Source organism: Sorex fumeus, unplaced genomic scaffold (genome assembly GCF_029834395.1).
Source record: "Sorex fumeus unplaced genomic scaffold, SorFum_2.1 ptg000002l, whole genome shotgun sequence".
NCBI lineage: Eukaryota > Metazoa > Chordata > Mammalia > Eulipotyphla > Soricidae > Sorex > Sorex fumeus.
Window position 1 is genome coordinate 50,399,025 of NW_026606059.1, and position 19,856 is coordinate 50,418,880.

The following is a 19,856-nucleotide window of genomic DNA, read 5'->3' on the forward strand; positions in this document are numbered from 1 at the left end:
GTTTTTATATGCTTCCATAGAAACCTAAGTATTTTTGTTTTATTTTCTTAAAAATGTTAATGAAATTTTTATTGCAATGGTATTAAATATGATTTTATTTTGACTAATTTTTTTTGCTACACTAATTTTGTTTATGTACATGGGATATCTTTCCATCTCTTACTATCGTGTCTTATATAGTTTAACAGTGTCTTATAGTTTTTTGGCATTTAATTTCTTCACCTTCTTGATTTAATTTATTTATAGGTATTCAATTTATTATTATTATTGTTATTATTTTTGCTTTTTGGGTCACATCCAGCAATGCTCAGGGTTTACTCCTGGCTCCTGCACTCAGGAATTACTCCTGGCAGCGCTTAGGGGACCATATGGGATGGTGGGAATCGAACCCCAGGTCAGCTGCGTGCAAGGGAAACACCCTATCCACTGTACTATCACTGCAGTCCTGGTATTTTATTTTTAGACACAATTCTTTATTTTGGAAATTTTATGCAATTATAAATGGGATTTCTGTATTAATTTCTTCCCTTTCCTTCCCTCCTCTCCCCTCTCCTCCCCTCAACCCACCTTCTCTTCTCTTCTCTTCTCTTCTCTTCTCTTCTCTTCTCTTCTCTTCTCTTCTCTTCTCTTCTCTTCTCTTCTCTTCTCTTCTCTTCTCTTCTCTTCTCTTCCCCCTCTCTTCCCTTCTTCCCTTCCCTTCCCTTCCCTTCCCTTCCCTTCCCTTCCCTTCCCTTCCCTTCCCTTCCCTTCCCTTCCCTTCCCTTCCCTTCCCTTCCCTTCATTATTCCCACATATGAATATGACAGATTTTTGTATATTGTTTTTACATCTAGCCATTTTGTTGTACACATTGTTTGTTGTAGCTTTATAATAGAATGTTTAGGGTTTTCCATATATATTATTAAGTCATCTGAAAACAATAATAATTTTGCTTTTTTATTGATCTGGGTTACTTATGTTTCTTGATATTATCCAAATGCTCTTGTTATGGTTTCTAATGTGAAATTAAACAGAAGTGGTGATGGAAAAAGTTTTGTCTTTTTCTTATTAAAAGTTAATTAATCATATATTTATGTAGGGGACACACAAGACAGGTTTGGGGGTCTCCAGTGCTGCTAGTCCTGGTAGTGTTTGGGCTAGGGGTTGTCTGAAGATCAAACTCAACCCCTCGCAGGTTCTATGTAGGTATTCCACCTCTTGAATGATCTCCCTGACCCCATTGTTCCAAACTTCTTTAAACATTTCAGGGGAATAAGAGATAGTATAGGGATAAAGTGCTTGCTTTGCATGCATCCGATCTGGGTTCAGTCCTTGTCACCTCATATTCAAGTCTTGATACTTCTTGGTACCCATGAGGAGTGACCCCTGAATGCAGAGCCAAGAATAAGCTCTGAGCACTGCTGGGTGTGGCTCTCCAATTCCTTAGTATTTCTCACAAGGGCATATGAGGGTTATTAAAGGCTTTTATTTTTATTTACCTGTGAAATTCTTTAACCTGCTACTCTCTGTGAGAATCTGGCAGTGTGGAGTATTCTTTAAGAATCTGTTCCTTTAGAATTTCTGGTATTTTTTTCCCCATCTTGTATGGGCTGGAGCGATAACACAGTGGTAGGGCATTTGCCTTACAAGTGGCCAACATGGCCGACCCGAGTTCGATTCCTCCGCCCTTCTCAGAGAGCCCAGCAAGCTACCAAGAATATCTTGCCCACACGGCAGAGCCTGGCAAGCTACTACCTGTGACGTACTCGATATGCCAAACACAGTAACAATAATTCTCATAATGGAGATGTTACTGGGCCCGCTCGAGCAAATCGATGAACAACGGGAGGACTGTAACCGTGATGGTTTTTATAGAAATGTCTATGGATAATCTTTGGAATTCTTTTTCATTTCATTTGATTTTCCTAGATAATTTCTGTAGTGTGTCTTTATCTTTAGTTTTGAGCATTTCATTTATACTGTCTTGGTGTGTGTCTGTTTGGTCAATCTTATTTGGGTCTCTGAACCGCTTGTATTTAGGTGGTTAATTTATTTATCAAATTCTTGGCAACTCTTCCTTCAAAATAGGGTTACTGCTACTTTCTTCTATTCCTATAATGTGGTTATGCTTTTTTTTTTTGGCTTTTTGTGTGACACCTGGTAATGCTCAGGGGTTACTTCTGGCTCTACATTCAGGAATTATTCCTGGCAGTGCTCAGGAGACCATATGGGATGACAGGAATGGAACATAGGTTGACCCTGTGCAAGGCAAATGCCCTCCTTACTGTACTATTTCTCAGCACCATGGCAATGATTTTTATTGCTTTAGTTATATAAGATCTTACTTTGCTTTCATGTTTTATAATTCTTTTTTATAACTGGTATTGTGCTTGGTTGTATTCTACTATCACAGTTTCAAATTAGCTTTGAAAACATTGACTATATCTTGTTTACTCTTATATTCCTATGTTGAATTTTTAACTTGACTTTTTTTAGGTTTTTAAGATTTATTTGAAGCCCTTAAATTTATTTGAAGCTTTTAAATAGCATTTATATTCTTGCTACAAATTTTATGTGGCTTGTGCACTGTTTTTATGATTTTATAGAACATTATTTTCATTGTTTTAAACATTTTTTAAGGCAGGCAACTCAGTAGAAAAATCTGGTACCTGTTTACACTAGTGCTTCCTTGGCTGTTACTAGGACATAAATCTGTGTTACCAGTGTTACACTTTTCTCTGGAGGAAACCGTTCCCCCCCCCCCCCACACCCCTCAGATTATGGTGTTCTTCTCAAGGAAATTTGTTCTTACATTGATAAATGCAATCAATATTGCAACACACCTAGCTAGATATTTGTTTCTGCCTGTCTATAGTCTATTTAAACACAGAAACTAAAGATATCTTTTCAAGATGTGCATGACATATAACATATTTTTGACAATCCTGTTTTTGTTCAATGTCATTTTCAGTGAAGGCTTTCCCTTAAAAACTGCAAAAAATCCCCATCACGATTAGTGTCCCTTTTAGCAACAATTCAACTTTTCCTCTGACCTTTGAAGATAGTATTGCACAACTTGTTAAGATATATATTAAGTGTTAACTGTACGTTTCTTCTCTGACATACTTGCCCTTTGTATTCACACCTCTTTCGTTAGCAACATGGTGGTCATCTTTGATGAGGTGGTAAAGCGTTCACTGAGACAGTTCGGGAAAAGAGATCTAAAACCAGTTCCCGCTCTAATAAATTCTGAGGAATTCCATTGCTTTAATGTGGTACGGAAAAAGAAGAATGGATCCTCATCATTTTGGAACCAGCCTGACATTCCTACTGGATTCTCCCTCCTGGACATCTTGGACCTGAGTTCTCCAGTCCCAGGTATTGTCAGTCAGCAGTAAGGATAGCATGCAAGGTGAAAGTCACCACACAGGTCAAAAATAGGCTCAGCCTTGATGAAAGATGAGAAATAAAAATCTAAGACTGATAATTTAACAGTTATATGAATCTAGACTCATATGACTTAGTTTAATACAACATCTCAAATGAGAATTTATTTATGCAAGAACAAAACGAAGCTTAGGAAATATTAGTTTCTAGTTATACACATGGGAGCTAGTAGAACTAGGATCCACACCCTGCTCTGCCCAGTCATGATTCCCATTTTCTACTTTATGTTCTGTCAACTGGGTCTGTCTCCTGGTACCTGGCACCGAGATGGCGTGGATCTCCTAAACTATCACAGAGTGATCAATGCTACTTAGGTTTTAGGACACTTTCCCTGCTACTTAGCCCTTGGTGGATTCAAACATATATCTCAATCAATAAATTTGATTTAGTTAGTTAGTTAACTTCCTTACTGAAAAATTTGAATCATGGTTCTCAAACTCCAATTGTAGACCATTTTCAGCCTGTAGTTGTAGAAAGGTTGAAAACCCGTGGTTATAATTGCTGATCCGTGGACTGGTATATAGACAGATTTTGAATCTCAAGTGAAAAGAGTTTGAAGAATATGACTGAAATCTGAAGGAGGGTTGGTGTAATTTAATTTTAAATTATTTCATTACCTATGCCAGCTGATTCATAGCTTATCTTGTACAGATGTATGGCTAATTTTTCTCTATGCAGATCTTTCCAGAAAACACCCAATCATCTACGAAGACAAAGTGTTTTGGAAAGGAAAGGGTAGTCTCACCATCGATGCAGGAGTTGAGGCAGACGGGGCAGCATCAGGGGAAACTAACAAGTCATATGAATCCACCCTCAAGTTACAGATTAATGAGATCACAGCAAAAACCTTGACGGAACTTCAGTCAAGGTAAGACTGTCATAGAAAAAAACAGGAAGTTGGTTGCAAAATATGCATCCTTTAGGATAAAGAGGCGCATTGTTCAACCTTGATAGATGAGTCATAGAAATGGAGAAAATGGCATTCTAGACTGATTTGTTCTCCGTGTTTGTTTCATTATAATTACTAACTGTAATTGAAGAGTAACAGAAATTAATGGGGCTGGTGGGGTGGGAGGAATAAGAAAATCATCATCAAAAACATAAGGAACTTTGAAACTTGGGATTTGCCATTCCTTTACTTGATGGGATGCCCTCCCTTCTTTTTCTTCTTTATCTCTTCTTATATATTCTAAGTAAAGCAATATTTTATGCACAAAATGAAATTAACAAAGTACTAATATGAGAAGAAATCTAATTCATTGTTTGAGTGAATTCTATATTAACATCTGGGATTAATTATTTTATTTGATTCTGGTTTTAATTTGTCTCTATGTATATAGGTAAAATGATGTCCAGGATCTTCTAACAAAACAAACTCTTGTTTTCATATGATTTAAAATGAAAGATTTTCAAAGTAAATAGCATTAATATTATGAAATATTTCAAAACCACAATTTTTTATGATAATCTAAAATGTTTGGCCTTATAATGCAGTGTTCATTGATTACTACTGGCTATGTGCTCAGGGATCATGCCTGGTAATGCTTGAGGCAAGCTAAACTCGGTAATCACCAAGATATGCCCCTTACCTGCTGTACTATCTCTTCAGTCCCCAAATATCCAGCTATTTTTCTGTGCAGACCCATGAATAGGTCTTGAGTTGAGCAAAAGAACTGAAATAAAGTTGAAATTTGTCTCTAGTTATTCAAACCTCTCACTTCTCCCCTGAATATACACTTTCTCTCTTCCTACCATGACTAGTTCATCCATAATCCCTCTCTTTTCTACTTGATACTAGTTTTGGAGGTAAAGGTAAAGGTAAAGCCCCTCCCGTTGTTCATCGATTTGCTCGAGCGGGCCCAGTAACGTCTCCATTGGAGACTTTGTTGTTACTGTGTCTGGCATATCGAATACATCACGGGTAGCTTGCCAGGCTCTGCCATGCGGGCGAGATACTCTCGGTAGCTTGCCGGGCTCTCTGAGAGGGGCGGAGGAATCGAACTTGGGTCGGCCATGTTGGCTGCGTGTAAGGCAAATGCCCTACCGCTGTGCTATCGCTCCAGCCCTGAAATGCTCATTCAGTCATAGTTTCTTCTCCACACAAACCCTGTGCCTCGTGATGCTATGGATTCCCCTAGCTTTGACAATAGACTTTCAAAAGACTCTCTAAGCCATCTGGATCTACTTACTTGTAGCTTTTTCCGGTGAGAGAACTTCATGTTAGAAATCTATAATTTATAGTCTTATAAATTATAAATAATCTATAAATTACCTCTAAAGAAAACTAATTAGAATGTTGGAAAATGCAGAAAACCAAGATATATGGTTGAGTTCCTCTCATACCCTTACCAAAGTATGAGTCTCTCCACTGATTTATCAGAGAAGATAGTCTCGTTTTAAGTAACAAAATCCATTACCCAATATATAGCTACTGACTGAGGGCTCACCTGTACAAGTACAAAGACTCTGCCTCCCTTTCGGTTCCTGAGGAAAAGAAAAACCAAGATAAACCTGAGAAGTCTTTCTTACCCTTTCTATGTTGACTCCTGTATTCTTTCTTTACTGTAGGCCACTTTTAAAACCAGAGTCACAGTTTCTGGAACAATGTCGAAAAAGAAGAGAGGATCTATATGTGGTGACAAAAACTTTGGAATTGATCAACTGTCCTCAGCTGTGTGCTGAAAGTGGTAGAAAGTGGTTGGGAAAACTCTCCATTCCAGAGACCCCTTTTATCAAGGTATATATATATATTCTTCCTAATGGGGACTGGGAACTCCAAAATCACAACTAACCCAGTAGGACATTTTTTGGGGGGGGGATCAAAGGGGAGTGACTTTCCCCCCACTATCACGTGCCAAGAAAACCTAATTCAGAAGAGAGTATATTCCAGTCTGCTCATGGATAGGATAATATATGAAAATTATTGAGCGGTTAAAGGTAAATTCTGGAGAATCTAAAGTTTGGTACTTTTGTGCCATATTAAAATGTAATTTTACCGCTTAAAGTAATGAGAGATCACTACAACATTTCTAATGGTTTAAGTATCCTAAATTCAGTGCTTACCCTGAGCAGAAATGTTTTGAATAAACTTGAAAATGCTTGAGCACTTTTGATTTATATCTCATCACAATCACTAAGTTTTTTGTTTATTTATCTATTTTGATTTGAGACCAGCATCAGGATGTGCTCAGAGCTAATTCCTGACTGTGCTCAAGAATCACGACTGGCAAAACTCATGGTACCATATACACTGCCAGGGATAGAATCCATCCTAACTGCATAGAAGATAAGCACCTTACTTGCTGTACTATTTCTCCAGCACTTAACCACAATATTTTATTTTAAGAAAACACTGTTAGGAACTATTTAGTCAACACCAACAAAGATGCACTTTATCAAGCATTGTTCCAAAATTTGGGTGTTAAATCTGTGCGTTGTATCTGCTTGAAGGGTGCTCTGACTTTTTGAGACCAAGGGAGAGATTCTGAGTTGTTTTATTCAGGTTTCTGCTTAGCCTTGTGCCAAGCACTGCTGTCCCAGGTCTTCATGGCCAGTAAGGGACTTGTTAATTTTTATGAGAGTTCTAGGTCAATTTGGTCTTTAAGTTTATAAGTACTTCATACTGCATGACCTGGTTTCTCTCTCAGGGTCAAGGCCAGGTAACTGGTGACAAGAGGAGACAACAGTCAATGAAATTACTAAAGAATAAGGTGTTGGCGTATCAGACGAAGCAGTTGATTTTTAAGAAGGATGGCTGCGGTAAGCTGATGCTGAAGGAGTTGTTGTGAGAGGGACTTTGCTTCTCCAGGAAGGAAAACTATCAACATGCAACCTAGACTTCTTCAGGGAGAAGAAGAGGGATAGAGGAGAAACGTTTTTCAGCTATAAACTGCACAAGCAAACACATACAGAGTCACCTTCAAGGATATCCCTACTGAAATGTTTCTATGTTCCCATGGGAAGATAAATTAAGATAGACAAAAGGGAATCAATATGAAGGTTTCTATAGCACTGGACAAATTGTGACACAAATCTCCACTATCTCTGTTTTTCCAAAGCCTACCCCTCTCAGTGAAAACCCTTCCTAAATTGCCTTCATCCCAATGTTAATGCACAATCACAAATAAAACTGCAGGGGGATGGAGAGATAGCACACAGGGAAGGGTGTGCTGTGTAACTGACCCATGTTCAATCCCCATATTGTCAGTCCCCTGAGCACTAATTGGAATGATCCCAGAGTGCAGAGCCAGAGTAGGCCCTAAGCACTGCTTATATACCCCCTAAACAAATAAGTAATCAAAAGGAACCCCAAACCAAACAAAACTGTAGCAATTGCAATCGTGACCAGGTTCTGTTGGGTTTAAAAAAGGCCTAAGGCCTTTGTACAAAACTAAATCAGGAACAGGAAGTGAGCCTGTTGGACCAGACCAGAAACTACTACTATACTTTGTAGATTGTATTACCTCAGGAACGACTACTTACCGCTTGTGCTGAGAGTAGTAGCTGTGTTAAACTCATCAAGACCCAAATCTGTTTTTACCTTAGTCTAGGATAACACCTGTTTGTCCTTACTGCCTTGCCTCAGGTAGCTTTGGTTTATTGGGTTACTACCATCACAGTGCTCCCATTCCTCTGAGTTTATTTGTAATTTCTTTCTTTGTGCTCTGTTGACTTATTAATATTGCTTTTCTCTTTTCCTTAAGTCCTTTTTTGCATAGTTAATTCAGAGCAATGCCCCTTATTATTATTATTGTTATTATTATTATTATTTTGCTTTTTGGGTCACACCCGGAAATGCACAGGGGTTACTCCTGGCTCTGTGCTCAGGAATTACACCTGGTGGTGCTCAGGGGACCATAAGGGATGCTGGGAATCGAACCCGGGTTGGCCGCGTGCAAGGCAAAAGCCCTACCCGCTATGCTATTGCTCCAGCCCCAGCAATGTCCCTTTTGTATGAACACAGGAAGACAGTTAATGCTATCCCTTTGTAACTTGGGAGTTAATTGACTGAACAATATTCACTCCTGGACATCTTTTCTCATACGGCCTCAGTCGCCCTTACTTCCTAGCACTCCAAAAGCAGGGCCCTGACAAGGGACTGGATGGACCCAGGGCAACAATGAGCTACTGGCATCGAAATGGGCCTGACCAAAGTGCCATAATAATTAACTATAAGTTAAGAGCATGGTCATGGACAAATTCTGTCATGATCCAAAAGGTAATATCTAGATTCGAACCTGCTAGGGTTAGGAATGTTTAATCCAGCCTGAGCTCTGTAGTCTGAGTCTGTAGCAAGATGTCCCAGGAGAGCTACTCTATAAGCTTAATGTATCTCTTACTGTGTCCATACAAAATAACTAATATTAAGAAGTAGAATTAATATATTAAGTTATTGAACTAAGAAAAGGAGAAAAATACCTTAGGTGATATTTCCACTCTTGAGTCTGATGCGCCATCAGGAAGGGTCTTTGATATGTTAATTCTGCTACCCCATTGCCCCAATGCTGGATAGTTGGAGAGACATAAAGAGAGAGAGAGAGAGAGGTAGAGATAGACATAGAGATAGAGATAGAGAGAGAGAGAGATGCGGCTGCAAGATGGAGCTCAGAGAGATGAGCGGGAGAGACAGGAGGAGATGGTAATGAGGGGTAGTTGTGAGACTAGAATGGGGAGCTTAGTGAGACTGGAACAGGCACGTGGGACGAATGGAATAAATGGCAACTGTCCATCAACCAGCTTGGCCCTTGTTTCTTCCTTCGTCCGCCCATGGCATTGCCTGTCCTGGGTGGGAGAGTGGCCAGAGTCCACTGAATATGGTCGGTGAGAGGGAGAGCCACCAGGGTCTCCCTATCCACCCGGAGATTACACACCTTAGTGAGTGCTAATATAAAACTGATGTTCTGGAATTCCTTCATGTTATGCTTCCTCCTGCCCTCTGTTAGTGTCTTCTGCCTGATACTGGTTTGCCAGGTTTTCTGTTACTTTTCTCTTTTAGTTTCTGTTTCTCCCTTCACCCCACACTGGTAAAGGACGTCTTCACTTTGGACTTGAATAAGGTTCTACCTTCCACATAGTTGAGTCTCTTTGAGGTGATGCTTGTTGGTTGATGAATTTTCTCAGTGAGACACCCTTAGGTCAATGCCGTGGGTGGTTGGGAAGGGGTTGTCGGGAGAAGTAGCAGATTTAGGGACAAGCCTCCATACAGGCAATCAGCCTGGTGTATCAAGGTTTGCTCTGTCTCCATAGACTGTTCTGATTTCTGAACTCACCTTGGAAACACTGGTCCAAGAGTTAGCTGGTGGGGTGCTCTTCAATTTTTATAAGAGTTTCAGACATATAATGCTCCAACACCAACTCCACCACTAGTGTGAACTTCATTTCACTGGTGTCCCCTTTGTTTTGTTTTTATGCATTCTTGTGTATAAACACACAGGAACATTCACAGCATACTCCTTTTTGATTTTTTTTTGCCCCACCCTTTTCTTAACTCTCTGATTCACCAGGGTCTTTCCTGTTTTGACAACACACTTAGGTCTTTGACATCTCATAAACCTCGGAGCCAGAGTGATAGTGCAGTTGGTAGGATATTTGCCTTCCTGTGACCTATTCAGGTTTGATCCCTGGCATCCCATATGGTCCCCTTAGCACCACTAGGAATGATTCCTGAGTGCAGATCCAGGAGTATTACCTGAGTAATCCTGGGGTGGCCCCCAAGCAAAACAAAATGGACACTGCATAAGGCATTCTCACAAACCAACTGTTATTAATGAATTCAAAACTCCCTCTCCAGAAATTCCCTCCTTTTATCCTCTGACCCACACAGCCAAATTTCTTAAATAATGTATGACCTTTCCTTATCTCCTCCCTAGAACCATTCCTCCACAAACTCAGTCTATCTTTGAGTGGGTTTATTCCATGTAAGTCATCAATAATTCGCACAATTTTGATTATTCTTTTCTTGTCACTCTCTTCTCTCTGGAAATCACGGTTGATATAGTTTTCTTTCCTAAAAAAAGTTTGAAACTTTATTTAATCACCATGATTTCAAAGTTGTTCATAATACAGTTGTTCAGGTATTCAATGGCTCAATACCAATTTCACCACATTAGTGACCTTTCCTTTACCAATGTTCCCATCCCAGGTAGTGACCCCGCAATGCTTGCCCCTTTAACAGGCACAAAATAATTTACTTCATATCGCTTGTTAAAACATATATCTCATATCAGTGTTACTAAAGTCATTGTTTGAGGAATTATGTGCTAGTTGATCCTTCTGTGTAGTTGTTTTCACTCATGGATCTTAGTGGGCTTCTTTTTCTTTCTTTTTTTTCTTTGTTTTTGGTTTTTGGGCCATACCCTATGGTGCTCAGGGGTTACTCCTGACTTTTGCACTCAGGAACCACCTCTGACAGTCTCAGGGGACCATATGGGATGGTGGGGATCAGTTCTGAGTCTGCGCATGCAAGGAAAACACCTAACACACTGTACCATTGCTCTGGCCCCATAAGCTTACTGGGTTTCTATACAACTTTCCCATCTGAATTTTTGTGCTCCTACTGGGTTGTCAGTTCTGTGAAATTTGTCTGTGGTCGTATGCACCAGGAACTGTAGAACTGGAATAATTCATCAGCATGGAGTCTCAGCTGGGCCATTTATTATGCTGGCAGATGTCAGGTTCAGTGGAGTGCTGGGCCTTTTGGTAGGGTGGAGACTCAGCCCACCCCCATCCCAAGAAGAGTCCAGAGATGTGAGCCTGGAGACTTTGCCTACCTGGGCGACTCAGCTGCAGTGTTTCTCCCTGGAGTTTTCTTCTCTGGAATATTTTCTATTCTGTCACTTGGGACTCTAGTTTCTTTAGAAACATTTAGTCTTGCTTGAGTGTTAGACAATTTTCATATCTCTCTATTTGATAATTGAAACCATGCAGAAAACAAAGAAAAATTAGGCCTAGAGTATAAAGGGAGAGATTCCAGGAAAGTGAGATGAATGTCCACTGTAGTCACTCCTCAGGAAGAGGAGGAGGAGGAAGATGATTTTCTTTTAAAGGCAATTCTCTTTTGTTACCTCTCTCCTTTTGAGTGCTGTGCCCTGCCACAGAGGTAGGGTGGGATGGGGAGGGAGCTGGGGGGTGGGAGGGATTTTGGGAGGATCAGTGTTGGTGGAGAATGGGCACTGGTGGAGGGATGGGTATTCGATCATTGTATAACTGAAACCCAAGCACAAAAATTTGTAAGTCTACAACTGTACCTCATGGTGTTTCACTTATAAAAATTTTTTAAAAATAAAAAAAATACAGGCAATTCTCTGTTAAAGTCAATAATGATCTCTAAATACACATTAATTAATACACATTCTGGAATTTTCTTTAGAATGTCTTTCTGAGTTTTGACAGAAATTCTAGGAGGATCAGAGTGAATGTGAGAGAATACATGGGGTCCCTTTACACTGAGGAAAGCAGCCTTGGAGATTATGCAGGTGAAGAGATGGGAAAGATTCTGTAAGAGTGTTCTGGAAAAAATTCGACCTGAATGATAATGAAGATGATGAGTTTTTTTTTTTTTGCCTGACCAGTGGTGCTTAGATCTTACTCTTGGGTCTGTGCTCAGGGATCACTCACGGAAGTGCTCAGAAACCATAGTACAGTGCTGAGGATTGAACCTGGATTGGTCTCATGCAAGGCAAGCACCTTACTTGTCACACTATATTTCCAGTTTATGACCTGGATTCTTTTCCCCTCTAGAGATTCTTCATATCAAGGATAAAAAGCAGATGACTTTTCCACATGGTGAGTTTAAGAACTGGCCATTTGTTTTTTACTTGCCCTCATTGTGAATATTATGATCCCCTTAGACATCTATATAGCTCTGTAGAGTCAGAGACCCACAGAATCTTCCCCTTGTGTGAATCTTTCTTTCCTTTGACCCTGGCTCAGACCTTTGAGTTTTCCCTAGGCAAGCCAACCTATCTTGGAAGGCAGAGGTGGATGTTGTGTATTGAGGTGTGGGGGTTTTCTGGGCTTCATCTCACTCTAAATTCTAAGGTCTTCTATTTTTTCTTCTGCAGAAGAGATTCAATCAAGGATGTGTAAGTGACAAAATCTATGATGTACAGAGGAGTAAAAAAAAAAGTGGGTTATGGGGGGAAAGAGGTATAAAGGTGATCAGGTGAGAGGGGAAACTAAAACCTAAAGGAGTCATGAGCTCTTTTATTTCTCTTTTCAGTGGTAATGCCTAACATCATTGGTAAGATTCTTTTTGTTGTTGTTGTTGTTGTTAATTTTAAGCTGTGAAGATGAAATGGGATTCCTCTACCATGTCACACTGCCTACAGAGCACTACAAAACTATACCTAGTGGCCTTCACTGTCTTCTTGCGAGACTTTGAAGTACAGGTATCTGGGTAAAGAAAGGCAGGGCGGATTGAAAGAAGGGGCTTGGGGAAGTTGACAGTAGAAGATCTGAGAAACTGGATGTCTTTAGTACCTTCTATTGGACTGAATTTAATTTCTCTTTTTTAGGTTATATAGGTGAGATTCTGCCAATGCGAGAGTGTGTATTAGATGGGTTGGGATCCTTTTCTGAACATATTGTGAACCAGGAAGTGGTCCCCGCCTCTACCATGTCACATTGTTTACAGGGAACTTAGGAAAACCTACCTAGTGACCTTTGTTGTCTTTATATATAAGACTTTGAATTCCGGCCTCTGGGTAAAGACAGGCAGGGTGGATTGATGGAAGTGGTTTAGGGAAGTTGAGAGCAGAACATCTGAGAAATTAAGTGCCTCATACTGAATTGTGAATTTAATTTCTCTTTTTAGGTGATAGAAGTATGTACAAGATGCAAAGTGAGTGTATATTTGATGGGGTGGGATCCTTTTCTGCACCATATTGTGGACCAGGAAGTTGTCCCTGCCTCTACCATGTCACATTGTTTACAGGGAGCTTCTGAAAACCTACCTAGTGACCTTTGTTGTCTTTATATATAAGACTTTGAATTCCGGCCTCTGGGTAAAGACAGGCAGGGTAGATTGATGGAAGTGGTTTAGGGAAGTTGAGAGCAGAACATCTGAGAAATTAAGTGCCTCATACTGAATTGTGAATTTAATTTCTCTTTTTAGGTGATAGAAGTATGTACAAGATGCAACGTGAGTGTATATTTGATGGGGTGGGATCCTTTTCTGCACCATATTGTGGACCAGGAAGTTGTCCCTGCCTCTACCATGTCACATTGTTTACAGGGAACTTAGGAAAACCTACCTAGTGACCTTTGTTGTCTTTATATATAAGTCTTTGAATTCCGGGCCTCTGGGTAAAGACAGGCAGGGTGGATTGATGGAAGTGGTTTAGGGAAGTTGAGAGCAGAACATCTGAGTGATTGAGTGCCTCATACTGAATTGTGAATTTAATTTCTCTTTTTAGGTCTTACCACTATGTATGAGTCGGAATGTGAGTGTATATTTGATGGGGTGGGATCCTTTTCTGCACATATTGTGGAGCAGGAAGTTGTCCCTGCCACTACCATGTCACATTTTTTACAGGGAACTTCGGAAAACCTACCTAGTGACATTTGTTGTCTTTATATATAAGTCTTTGAATTCCGGGCCTCTGGGTAAAGACAGGCAGGGTGGATTGATGGAAGTGGTTTAGGGAAGTTGAGAGCAGAACATCTGAGTGATTGAGTGCCTCATACTGAATTGTGAATTTAATTTCTCTTTTTAGGTCTTACCACTATGTATGAGTCGGAATGTGAGTGTATATTTGATGGGGTGGGATCCTTTTCTGCACATATTGCTGAGCACGAAGTTGTCCCTGCCACTACCATGTCATATTGTTTACAGGGAACTTCGGAAAACCTTCCTTCCTTCCTTTCTTGGTTGTCTTTATATATAAGACTTTGAATTCCAGGCCTCTGGGTAAAGACAGGCAAGGGTGGATTGATGGAAGTGGTTTAGGGAAGTTGAGAGCAGAACATCTGAGTGATTGAGTGCCTCATACTGAATTGTGAATTTAATTTCTCTTTTTAGGTCTTACCACTATGTATGAGCCGAAATGTGAGTGTATATTTGATGGGGTGGGATCCTTTTCTGCACATAATATGGAGCAGGAAGTTGTCCCTGCCACTACCATGTCACATTGTTTACAGGGAACTTCTGAAAACCTACCTAGTGACCTTTGTTGTCTTTATATATAGGACTTTGAATTCCGGGCCTCTGGGTAAAGACAGGCAGGGTGGATTGATGGAAGTGGTTTAGGGAAGTTGAGAGGAGAACATCTGAGAATTTGAGTGCCTCATACTGAATTGTGAATTTAATTTCTCTTTTTAGGTGAATCAATGGAGTTTCTGCAAACGAGTGAGTGTATATTTGATGGGGTGGGATCCTTTTCTGTACATATTGCTGAGCAGGTAGTTGTCCTTTCCTCTACCATAAAACATTGTTTACAGGGAACTTCGGAAAACCTACCTAGTGACCTTTGTTGTCTTTATATATAAGACTTTGAATTCCGGGCCTCTGGGTAAAGACAGGCAGGGTGGATTGATGGAAGTGGTTTAGGGTAGTTGAGAGCAGAACATCTGAGAAATTGAGTGTCTCATACTGAATTGTGATTTTAATTTCTCTTTTTAGAGGATAGAAGTGAGATTCTGCCAATACGTGAGTGTGTATTTGATGTGGTGGGATCCTTTTCTATACATATCTGTTGAGGAGGAAGTTGTCTTTGCCTTTGTAACCACTACCCTAGGGTCTGACCCTAATTTCTGTAGATGGAAAGTTTCTGTGAGGTCTTAGGAGGTGGAGGATATAGAATGGGATGGGTATTGAAGAGAAGGCCAGGTGTAGGAAGAACATGGTACTAGTCCAGAACCCTTGGAGAATCAAAAGCACATTTATGGATGAAGAGAGACATGCTCACGTTTATTCTCTTTCCAGAACAAATAGAGGAACCTTTGAGTCAAGGTGAGTGTCAAAAGGGATTCCCTTTCAAGCTTCCCCTCACTCTCATCAGATAAACTTTATAAAGTATTAAAGCATTAACCAATTTTGTTTAATTATTGTTTAGGTCATTTGTTTGCAGTAGTGTTAGAATTTGTGGTTTTGCTTTATACAAATACCTCATCTCATACCACTAAGGTGCCCAAGACACATCAATGTTCTACTTTTAGCTAATCCACCTTTTCATTGCTCTTCTCCCTTTTTCACTTAATATTCTCAGTTCTGTAATACAGGGCCATGGTTGGTTATCATTTGGTAGTGTCTATTCCCTTGTTTTATTTCTCTGTATACCATTGATGAGTGAAATGGTCTAGTATTTGTCCTTTCCCTCATATCTTGCTTCATGTCCTTTCTCTTCTAATTAATTTCACTTAGCATATGTCTCTGTAGCATTCAAGTTCATCAGGTCTTTTGAGGATACCCCAGACAGGAGGCAACACCTAATTGATTAATCAGTAAGAAGATAGACAATACAGGAAGAAGTGGATGAGCTCATGTGTACCATGTTTTATTCCAAGGTTTTCAGACAATTAAATCCTCACTTCATTGATGTGGAAAGTGTGCACCCGAGTTCCTAAGAACATCTAAGACTCTAGTCCAAAGACAGAATTCCCATTATTTCAGACATGTTTCTAATCAATTCTTCTCAACTTCCAATAATTTTTTTTCAGAATGTCCATCTCTGTTCTCTATTCTCTTCGCCACTTTTAGCTTGTTATCTACATCTATCTAACTTATTTGATTTCTCCATCCTGGAGCTCAACTGCAGAGATAGGTTTGGTCATCAGTGGAAACAAATAAAAGTGTCTACCTCATACTAAAGGAGCAGGACATATCATCATAGGCAGACTCTAATTAATGAGTTGTACTATTTTTCTGGTTAATGTTGATTTCTGAGATCAGATTTTAAGCAACTACAAGTTGAGATTTCCAGAAGAATGGGAGAACTATCCCAATTTTCAAAGAATATTCAGGATATTTTATTCCATAATATTTTGGTCATGCTTGGGGATCGAGAGGCTCTTCAGGACCTGCAGGACATGGTGAGTACATTCCATGGTCACTTTGAATGGAACCTATAAATCTGGCAGACTTAAATATTCTCATACTTAGATAAAAGGGATGATGCAAGGAATATGAGAAAGATGCCAGTAATTAATAATTTGTGCTCTTGTCCCAGGCAAAATAACGAGGGCTACTAGTATCTTCCTCTGTTCCTCTCAGAGAGCAGGGCAAGGTACTGAGAGTATCTCGCTTGCACGGCAGAGCCTGGCAAACTCCCCGTGGTGTATTCAATATGCCAAAAACAGTAACAACAAGTCTCACAATGGAGATGTTACTGGTGCCTGCTCAAGCAAACTGATGCGCAATGGGAGGACAGTGCTACAGTGCTAGTATCTTTATATCTTAAGACTGATTGGAATCTCCCAGAGGAGGTGGAGCCCTCCATGCCCCCATTTCTTAGTGGAGCAATTACATACTCATAAGACAGAAGCAGAATATTGTTTTTATTCTACAATAATTATTATTGATAAAAATATCATTGCTACCAATATTATTAATTGCTATTATTGACAACAATAATATTGGTTGCTATTATTATTATTATTAACAACAAAAATATTGTTTTCCGCAGATGGAACAGTTTCCCCAGGGTGATTTGAATGGCCCTGGTGGAATCATTCTAAATGAACTGAGAAAGAACTCAGAAAATTTATTGGTTTATGCACGATCCTGCATCCTTTATCTCCTTGAAGCCTTGCTGGGTAAGAATGAGTTGGGAAATTGAATGGAAGAGTCAGAGTTTTGTAAGCAGCCCCTACCACCAACAGCAGACTCCCTGAAAGGGAGACTTAATTTTTTTGCTTTGGGGTGACACCTGGTGATATGTACAAAGGTTATACTCCTGTATCAGTGCTCAATGGACATGTGAGGAAGGGTTAGAAATGGGCCTTCTGCATGCAAAGCATGTGGTACTCTAGTAAAAGGAGTATTTCATTAATTTTTTTTGTTTATTTTTTGTTTTTGGTCCACATTAAGCCATACTCAGGGCTTATTTCTGGCTGTGCACTCAAGAATTACTGCTGGCGGGTTCAGGAGGCCATATGAGAAGCCGGGAATTGAACTGATTGGCTGCATACAAAGCAAACTCTGTACTCTCACTCCAGCCAAAAAGGAAGATTTTAGACGTTATCTGTTCAAGGTCCTTAAAATACTATGACTTTATTTTTTCATCACATCGTACTCAAGGGCTGGAGCGATAGCACAGCGGTAGGGCGTTTGCCTTACAAGCGGCCAACATGGCCGACCCGAGTGCTATTCCTCTGCCCCTCCCAGAGAGCCCGGCAAGCTACCGAAAGTATCTCGCCCGCAGGGCAGAGCCTGGCAAGCTACCCGTGGCGTATTCAATATGCCAAACACAGTAACAACAAGTCTCATGATGGAGACGTTACTGGGCCCGCTCCAGCAAATCGATGAACAACGGGAGGACCATGATCATACTCAAGGGCTCACTCTATAAATTAATCATTTAACATAAAGCCCGAGTCTAAGAAGCAGTAGCCCAATTTCATTCATCTGATTATTGATTGGGTGCTTAAGTTTCTGGTTAAGAACTCCGGACTCTGGACAATGTTTTGTTGCTCTTGGAGATCATTCCAAGAGAAGAAAGACAACATCCTATGGTCAGAAATTTGCTCTTCAGGGGCTGGAGAGATAGCACAGTGGGTAGGGCCTTTGCTTTGCATGTGACCAACGCAGGTTTCATTCTCCGCATCCCATATGGTCCCCTGACCACTGCCAGGAGTAATTACTGAGTGCAGAGCCAGTAGTAAACCCTGTGCAGCACTGGGTGTGACACAAATGCAAAAAAAAAAAAAAGAAAGAAATTTGATCTTCAAATCAAAAGGCTTTTGTTCCTTTGCCAGTGAAAGTTTCCCTCTCAAAGATGATCTTTGTTCACAGTAGGGGTGAAGACATATTCCTCACTCTTTCCCCATGTCTCATTGCTCTCAGTGCTCAACGACACCCAACTGTATCTGCTGGCATGGTCCATGAAGGAGAAAATCCTGGTCCATCAGCGGGAGCTGGTGAGAAATCTTCAAGAAGCAGCAATCTGGGAGGGGAGGGAGGGCACCTGGGGTAAGAAGAAATCTGAGGAGAAATCACTCAGGTTTTGTGCATAGAGCAGAATCCATCCTATGTGGTCCCTAGAAATTCCTGACTCATTTTCCTCCAGAGAGCAGGCCAAATGGGTATGAGCCTACCTTAGAGGGTCTCAGTTTTCATGCCAAGAACCACAATTCTAAAATATCCACACAAGGATGGAGAGTTCTAGAACTCAGAGGATCTGAGTTAAACCTGGCTTTAGTTATGGAATTAATAATTTGTAAATTTCTTTTTCATACTTTATATACAAGTATGGGCTGGAGCGATAGCACAGCGGGTAGGGCATCTGCCTTGCATGCAGCCAACATGGCCGACCAGAGTTCGATTCCTCCTCCCCTCTCGAAGAGCCCGGCAAGCTACCGAGAGTATTCGATATGCCAGACACAGTAACAACAAAGTCTCCAATGGAGACGTTACTGGGCCCGCTCGAGCAAATCGATGATCAACGGGAGGGCCTCTTTTTTTTATATACAAGTATATTCTTACATATGTGTAAGTATATACATTATTTAAATTGCACATATTATACATATCTTCAAGATATTGAAAAAATGCAAGATAAGTGCTAGTTTCATTATTTAGTAGCCCATGCTCAATGACACAGTCAGGATTGATGCATCCCATGATGCACACAGGATTTTACCTCTTTCCTTTACATAGCCTTGTGACAGAAGACTTTCTTTCCCCAAACCCAAAGGCTCACTCTAAATACTGTTTCTTTCAGGTAAGGAGTATCTTGGAGCCCAACTTCAAATACCCTTGGAGAATTCCTTTCACCCTTAAACCAGAGCTTCTTACCCCACTGCAGGATGAGGGTGTGGCTGTCACCTACAAACTGCTGGAGGAGTGTGGCCTAAAGATTGACCTAAATAGCAATAGGTCAGCCTGGGATCTGGAAGCCAAGATGCCACTGTCAGCCCTGTATGGATGCCTCTCACTGCTTCAGCAGCTGGCTGTGGCTTAAATTCTCCTTGGGTTGGGGGTGGGCGATGATTCAGTTCAGGGAGGGTGGGGACTACTTTTATAGGCTCTGATGTTCTTTGGGGAATTCAAGTAACCTGTCTTTCCTGGTGGGAATCAACAAAGACTTGGGGGATTGTTTATGCATAAGTGCTGTGGTGGAACTTGTGAAATAGTATGCTAAGGAAAAAATTTTTCATCAAATTTAAATGTTGCATAGAGCCCAGGAAGCTACCGAGGGTATCTTGCCCTCGCTGCAAAGCCTGGCACGCTACCCGTGACGTATTCAATATGCCAAACACAGTAACAACAAGTC

General features: G+C 40.5%; 1 protein-coding gene across 1 annotated transcript; it reads left to right on the forward strand.

Moving 5' to 3' along the window:
* The first annotated feature begins 3,140 nt into the window (after positions 1 to 3,140).
* On the forward strand, positions 3,141 to 19,544 carry LOC130039893 (gasdermin-C-like). The gene is made up of 19 exons (XM_056131889.1): positions 3,141 to 3,357; positions 4,105 to 4,294; positions 5,995 to 6,163; positions 7,074 to 7,185; positions 12,166 to 12,210; positions 12,647 to 12,667; positions 12,942 to 12,950; positions 13,241 to 13,267; positions 13,541 to 13,567; positions 13,842 to 13,868; positions 14,142 to 14,168; positions 14,447 to 14,473; positions 14,747 to 14,773; positions 15,047 to 15,073; positions 15,350 to 15,376; positions 16,316 to 16,455; positions 17,049 to 17,178; positions 18,428 to 18,501; positions 19,305 to 19,544. Exons 1-19 carry the CDS (start codon positions 3,141 to 3,143, stop codon positions 19,542 to 19,544), a joined length of 1,563 nt encoding a protein of 520 aa, XP_055987864.1.
* Positions 19,545 to 19,856: the final 312 nt, after the last annotated feature.

Coding starts and splice junctions, on each gene's coding strand:
- LOC130039893 (XM_056131889.1), top strand. CDS start 3,141: ATGGTGGTCATCTTTGATGAGGTGGTAAAGCGTTCACTGAGACAGTTC. Junction 13,869..14,141: donor CACTATGTATGAGTCGGAAT/GTGAGTGTATAT, acceptor TTCTCTTTTTAG/GTCTTACCACTATGTATGAG. Junction 17,179..18,427: donor TCTCCTTGAAGCCTTGCTGG/GTAAGAATGAGT, acceptor CATTGCTCTCAG/TGCTCAACGACACCCAACTG.